This window comes from Trypanosoma grayi, assembly GCF_000691245.1.
Source record: "Trypanosoma grayi strain ANR4 Tgr_965_V1, whole genome shotgun sequence".
Taxonomy (NCBI): Eukaryota; Euglenozoa; class Kinetoplastea; order Trypanosomatida; family Trypanosomatidae; genus Trypanosoma; species Trypanosoma grayi.
The window spans coordinates 1-6,358 of record NW_008826584.1 but is presented as its reverse complement, the minus strand read 5'-3'; the positions used below and the strand labels follow the sequence as shown (position 1 = coordinate 6,358).

The following is a 6,358-nucleotide window of genomic DNA, read 5'->3' as shown; positions in this document are numbered from 1 at the left end:
CGACAATACGGGGTACTGGACCTTGGTACCACGATGAGGTGGCCGGCATCACCAAGGAAACAACCAGATAAAAGCTGAGATCAATCAGATGCAGACGTGGTTTACCCAAAAAGAAAAACCCACGGGACACCTGGCGCAGCGGGCTGCAACAGGGGGTGAAAAAGACTTTGTTCCACCTGATGTTCACACCGCGACACATACTGCCAAGATGGGCGGGCAGGCTGGACGGCCATTTGATGAATTGGGGGGTCAACCCCAGGTGGGGTTGCGAGAAATTCAAGAGCTGAGAAATAAGTTTGTGGAAAAGGGTTTTCGTCCGGAAGAAAACATCCGGACTTTTGAAGGTGCCTTGGAGTATTTATTTGGGGCATCACCAGAACAGCCGCTGGCGGCATATCGTGTTCTTTTCCCTTCCCCATGAAGCCTGGATTTGATCTCTGCGAGGAATGGGACAATTTTTTTGGCATGGACCTATGCCATCCGCTACGAGGGCATGTCGGCTGAACAATCACAATTGGGCAGACGTTTGTATTATCAGCTTCGGGTAGCTCAGGCGGCGAAGGAAAACCCCGGAGTCAGCATCCAAATCCTTGCCAACGCCATCAGCGATCCCAGAAAAGAAGAAGACCCGGTTTTTAAGGCGGTCCAAAAAGCGAAAAAGCACCCCGCTCCTCCTCCAAGCTTTGCGCGTTGTTTTCGATACGGTCGCACAGGGCATTACAGCACAACATGCTATGCGCAGGTGAATAAGGCGCCGCTTAAGCCAAAAAACAATTATCTGCCCCGGAAGCAATGAACTTCGAGGCCGGGAAAGCATTGGAATCCTTACCGAGTGGCCGGGGTGCTGCCGGGTTTCCGGGAAACGGGCAATTCTCCGCGGGAAGGGGCCAGCACACCATCCCTTCAGGCCGGGCCCCGCGGGCGCCCCTCACTTGGGAGGGATCAGTTGGCACAGGTTCTTCCGCCTTTAAAAACCTCAGCAAACGAGGTTACAGTTATTGCGGCACCGCCAAACGACCCATATGTCACAGCGCTGGCGTCCGAAGCGAATCGCATAGCCAAGGGTATATAGACCCATTCGACTTGGGAACAAGAATGTTCAAAATGCAAAGATTCTGCGACTTCGCGAAAAGGAACAAATTAGAGGTTCGGGAGGAAAACGTTCCTCTTTTTTAGTAAGTTTGCACCTGACCAACAATAGCGCGGTGTAATATACAAGAACTTTGTTGACCTTACTGACCTCAGGAAGATCACCGGCTCAGATGTTTTTGACCGGTCTTCAACGAAATGCGGCTGCAAGCCCCATAAAACAGGCCTGCCCCATGGAGGGATAGGGGTTGGACCTTATCGGCGATTTGTCGACCTTGGAAAGCGATCGGGCAGCCCTATGACATGCCTAGGTCACAGCCAGTCGGTGGGGCGAAATCGCTCTACTCTAAAAGAAAAATTTTATTCCACACCCTCAAAACAAAGAAGCCCTCATTGTTGATTGAGGGGCCATCCAAAAGGCATTCAAAATCGACCCCCACTGAGCGGAACGATGCGCGTTTGTCAGGAAGGGTGGGGGAGGTGCAAAAAGGGTAAGAGGCGTCACCAAGGGAATGGTGGAGGGGGGACGGCTTACAACGTTAACGGCAAGAGGCATGGAAAATGCACCCCGACCATTCGGCATGACAGCGCATTCCATAAAGAAAGGGGAACTGGCGCATGCAGCCGTAGCGGTGATCGAACAAGATCTCGACCCTCGGCTGCTGGTTCGGCTGGGGAAACACACAGACCCTCCAGAGTTGCCGCACAGCACAGCTCGCTACATAGGGCCTTAGGTGGCCCTGGCAAACAAGTCGGCACACCTGGCGACATATGTTTGGACGGGGTCAGCAAATGGGGTCTGACTCCATGGGCCTATCCGGACAGCTGGGAGGATAAGGAAAAACTTTTTCAAGGTCACAGCATTTTGCGACGTACACATCGCACACGGATGGCCGATAAGAACGATGAAAGAAGGTTCCCGTTACAACAGGTAGATGTGGATACTCTCTCACTGCACTGGATCCGGAGCCAACGCGATTCCAAGGCTCTGGAACGGTTTAACACAGCGTTGGACGTGGCGCAACAGCCAGCCAATGTCAGGACAGGGGAACGAGAGCACCTATTGAGGGTGCTGGAAAGGGATGCCCAGGATATGAAGAAGGCTGGTATTATTCAAACGCACCAAAGCTACCCACTACCGGGTGGGTAGTGCCTTTTACGGTCGTGGAGTAAAAACCGTCGGGGCCGCGGCGGCGTTTCATTGCTTGGCCAAAAGCTAAAAATTGAACAAGAGGACCATAAGGCCATGGTTCCTCTGGGGCATATTTCCCGTTACCTGGGTGCGGTGTATGATGGTACAGCTGTCATTTTCGATCTAAAAGCATTTTTTTTTCCAGGCAAGCTTACCAGCCGAAACGCGCAGAAATTTCCGTTGTCGTACGGAAAATGGGGGCCTGGCAGAGTTCACACAGCTTCCCATGGGGTACAAATGTAGTCCGGAAATCGCGCATACTATCACAAGGGCTTTGGCGGGTGACCTTGAACCCGTTAAACCGCCTTCAGCAGCCCCGCCGGAGCTAACTCTACATGCGCGGATGGATAGCATTCGTAGCACAGGGCCGCGTAAAAGCGTAGAGTTTTGGAGGAGCATTATTGCGGAAGGCATGCGCGAATGCGGTGCGACGGTGGGAGAGGCACGAGCCCCCCACCGCGCGTTATGAATTCACAGGGGTTTGTTTCAACCATACGGCTAAGACAGCATCCCCCAGTGAGAAAACGTTGCGAAAATTGAAGAGTGTTACGCCCCTCCAAAACGTTTCGGTGGGGGAATTGGAATGCCTCACGCCACGTATGGTGTGCGCGGCGGGGTTTCAGGTGGGTTCGCTTTTTCGGCATTATTTCTTTTTGAAAATGGTGCGCCGAAGGCTGACGGGACTTAGCAGGGGGCTGGCGGACGCACAGGATCCGGCAGCCCCACCCCCTTTTGCCCTTAAGGTCGGGCAGGAATGGTTGGATACGTTGTTGCAGAAGAATCCGGTAAAACACCCGAGGAGTAAACCGACTTCAGGGACTTTAGCGGCCGGCCCTCTTTATGTGGATGGGGCGCGCTGTTGTTTAAGGGTGGCGTGGAAGTGTGGGCCGCAGGGGGTACATGGGAGCAGGCCCCCCATATTATTCCACAAGCTGAAGCCAGGGCCGTCGGATTGGCCCTGCTCGTTTTTGAAGGGGAATATGCCTATTACACTCCATATATGTATCGGCAGCACAGCAGTAATGCATATTATGAGGAAAGGCGACGCGCGTTCCGATGCGCTGGGTGGTGGGCTTGGCATATCGACAGGGCGCTGCGTGAACAAAGCCCAAACTTCACATGGGGCTTTGTCGTGTGGGCAATAATTCTGCGGATGGCATCCCGCCTGGGGTGAAAACTTTGCCGACGGACATCGCAAAGGGATGGAACTTGCGAAGGGAGCGCAGGAAGAGGGCTAAGGGCGTTTTTAGCACCTCATTTTCGTCAGTTAATTACAAGTTTTTTAACTTTTCTATAATTAGAATCGTTGAGTGTTACTGGAAGGCCCAAAGCCATGCAAACTAGAGGCATTCTTTTCGCGATAGGAAGTAGATACAAGGTCTCTCCCACTCCCCCCTTTACTTAATAGAGGAAGGTAAGGTATAGACTAATCCTTACCCGTACCCTTTCCAAATCCATCCGAAAAATGGTTTTGGAAGAGAAAATGCTCTCTTTAAGAAATAGTATTGCTCAGCATGTTGAAAATGAGAGAACACATTCAACCACAGGCACACATATAGAACCACAAACGGCCAAGGCACCACAACATACCGAAAGCGAAGCCCGCACCTGCTAGAAAACGCTGGCGAATGCAACCTTCACCAACTAACCAAACAAAATAAGACGGAGAATGGCACCGAGAAAAAAATTTGGGCACCCCACGGGCACCCATGTATAACTAGAAAGCGGGCGTCGCAGTGCGTATCTTTTGCCAGTTTTGGGGCCTCCTTACTGATGCAGGGTCTGTTCTACAACTGTTGTAATTGTACAACCCGTCCACATTCGGCATAAAAATTGCCCACAACTTTCCATTTTATTTCCGCGAAACACAACATTGTACCAACTATTTTAATAAGAAATCTCCCTATGGGTAAATTAAGCCCGGTGATCAAAAAAACTCCGACGCCAGATGTCTACAGGCGTCTCGGCTTGTTCTGTTTTCACCCTATTAAAACAGAACGGCCGACCCCCACCCTTAACTTACCACCCGAAAAATGTGTAGTTCTAACGTTTTTTTTAAGCAGCCGTCAGTTTAGTCAGCTTTAACTTTTTAAACCAGATGTCATGTTTTCGAAAGCATTGCTTCAGTTGACGGTGGGATTTTACGGCGCAGGCGTTGCTCCAATAAGCTCACACCACGCAAAGCAACATCAGCATAACCTGAAACTTTTTTGCTACACATTTCCTTCGTTTAACCTGCGCAAAAAACCCTTTCGTTGTTTATTTTTGGTGCGTTTACTCTCTTCAGAAATCTCAACCATAAGAACGTTCCGAGAACAACACCTGCACCCTGAGGTACTGCTTTCCAACAAACCGCATGCAACACACGATTCTAGAAGTTCTGGTCTCGTACTTTATATCCCCAAGAAACACATCAGCGGCTTTCAACCTGAAGCCGTGAACGGGGGAGAAATAAATTGCGCCTACGGTTTGGCGGAGCCACTCTAGAAATGCCAAACCGATTTGAAAGCGATGTGAAAGGAAAAACTCTGTTTCGGCGCCAAACAGACCACAGGCAGTTAAACGCAACCGGCCCCACTGAGAAGAAAACTCAACGCACCCCACTACCCATAAGACACACCACCAAACGAAAAAATATACACTTCCTCTTCTTTACAAAAAAATGTCTTTGGCCGCTGTTTGCTTTTTAATTGTTCTAAGTGCCCTCTGCAAAACGCAAAGAACCCTTACCGGCTTCGATAACACACATCTTGACATTTCCAGAACACTTAGTGTCATGCATAAGTGATTTAGATTGAAAAACTTGCCCCATAACAGCCACAATACCACAGGCCCAGCATCCACAAGCCAGAATGCCCTTAACGAAGCCTTTTGGGCTAGCACACTTCAAACAGAGGTTGTTTCACCGCAAAACATACCACAATCTTAAACATGAAAAAAAAACCTTTGAAAATGATGGCGCATTGATTCGACACTCGCTCTATCAAAAGTGATTTTTAAAAGCATGCCATATGGACTGCCAAGTTTAAGCGGCTGGTAAATTAGTATTAATCTTTTCACATTTATCTTTACACATCTCGTCGAAAAGGGTGGAGTTTAAAAAGCAAGTTTCATAAGACGCTGCTGGCAGATACGCCCATCAGATTCTGAAGCGGGATGGGGGACCAGCGTTGGGGTATTCAGGGCCTTTGTTCAGCGCGATGGCTTGGCGGTGTTTTGTGTTTTCTTTTTGGGGCCCCGCCCAGAGAGCCGCCCGCACCCAGGGCGACACATGGGCGGATTTTGGGCCCTTAAGGAATAGAGACTTATTTCACACCTCGATCAGACACAATGGCCATATTTCGCACACACACACACACACCCTGCGCTGAACAGCACCACATCCCTTACCATGCTGGGTCGCCTGGGTTTCCTCGGTGCTTTGGGTGGAGGCATGGCCCGCTCTCTGTCCAGAGCGGTCGGCGCTGGAAGAAAAGGGGCCGGCCTAGCACTATAGGTGTTTAGTTGAGGGGGAAACGTTTGTTGGATGAGGGTTTTAGGGGCGCCTCGAAAGCCTTTTGGTGTTCACAAAAGGTCCCGCAGTGGAAGTCCCTTTCGGTACGCCCTCCGGATGGGCAGGGGGTGAACCAAGTCCGGCCACGGCTTTAGGCCATATTATGCGGAGAAAGAAGCATCACACCAATGTGAAAAGCAGCTGGCCACAAATTGGGGCCCACAACAGCCAAGAGCCCATAGGACCGCCCTGCGAGTTGGAGATGCGCCTGGAAGAGGGCAATTCTTCGGCGGCGATGCCGTTATTGAGGCGTCTTCCGGTCACCCCGCCAGGTGAACTACCCGCGGCGCGCCAAGCCACCGCCGCCGCCACCCAACGCCAGCGACACTGCGCTCGGTGCGAAGAGCAAGGCGTGGGAGGATCCAGCACCACGGATTTATTTCATTTCGAGCGGAGGGCTTGCAGCCAGCCACCCTCACAGGGGGAGGCGGCCATAGACCCAATCGCGAACCATTCGGCCGGCACGAAACAGGCCCAGAGCGCGGATAAGGATACGAACGAAGCGGCCGTCAGATCCCCAAAAA

General features: G+C 51.3%; 6 protein-coding genes across 6 annotated transcripts; all 6 read left to right on the top strand.

Moving 5' to 3' along the window:
• Positions 1-88: 88 nt before the first annotated feature.
• Positions 89-421, top strand: DQ04_09651050 (hypothetical protein; the record flags this gene model as incomplete). The annotated part of the gene is made up of 1 exon (XM_009316009.1): positions 89-421. The coding sequence occupies one exon, from the start codon at positions 89-91 to the stop codon at positions 419-421; it is 333 nt and encodes a 110-aa protein (XP_009314284.1).
• A 371-nt stretch (positions 422-792) lies between these two features.
• Positions 793-1,176, top strand: DQ04_09651040 (hypothetical protein; the record flags this gene model as incomplete). The annotated part of the gene is made up of 1 exon (XM_009316008.1): positions 793-1,176. The coding sequence occupies one exon, from the start codon at positions 793-795 to the stop codon at positions 1,174-1,176; it is 384 nt and encodes a 127-aa protein (XP_009314283.1).
• An 802-nt stretch (positions 1,177-1,978) lies between these two features.
• On the top strand, positions 1,979-2,239 carry DQ04_09651030 (hypothetical protein; the record flags this gene model as incomplete). Its single annotated transcript, XM_009316007.1, has 1 exon — positions 1,979-2,239. One exon carries the CDS (start codon positions 1,979-1,981, stop codon positions 2,237-2,239), a length of 261 nt encoding a protein of 86 aa, XP_009314282.1.
• A 641-nt stretch (positions 2,240-2,880) lies between these two features.
• DQ04_09651020 (hypothetical protein) lies at positions 2,881-3,426 on the top strand (the record flags this gene model as incomplete). The annotated part of the gene is made up of 1 exon (XM_009316006.1): positions 2,881-3,426. The coding sequence occupies one exon, from the start codon at positions 2,881-2,883 to the stop codon at positions 3,424-3,426; it is 546 nt and encodes a 181-aa protein (XP_009314281.1).
• A 958-nt stretch (positions 3,427-4,384) lies between these two features.
• Positions 4,385-4,768, top strand: DQ04_09651010 (hypothetical protein; the record flags this gene model as incomplete). The annotated part of the gene is made up of 1 exon (XM_009316005.1): positions 4,385-4,768. The coding sequence occupies one exon, from the start codon at positions 4,385-4,387 to the stop codon at positions 4,766-4,768; it is 384 nt and encodes a 127-aa protein (XP_009314280.1).
• A 1,169-nt stretch (positions 4,769-5,937) lies between these two features.
• On the top strand, positions 5,938-6,358 carry DQ04_09651000 (hypothetical protein; the record flags this gene model as incomplete). The annotated part of the gene is made up of 1 exon (XM_009316004.1): positions 5,938-6,358. A coding segment is annotated over one exon (421 nt), but the record flags the coding sequence as incomplete, so codon positions are not given.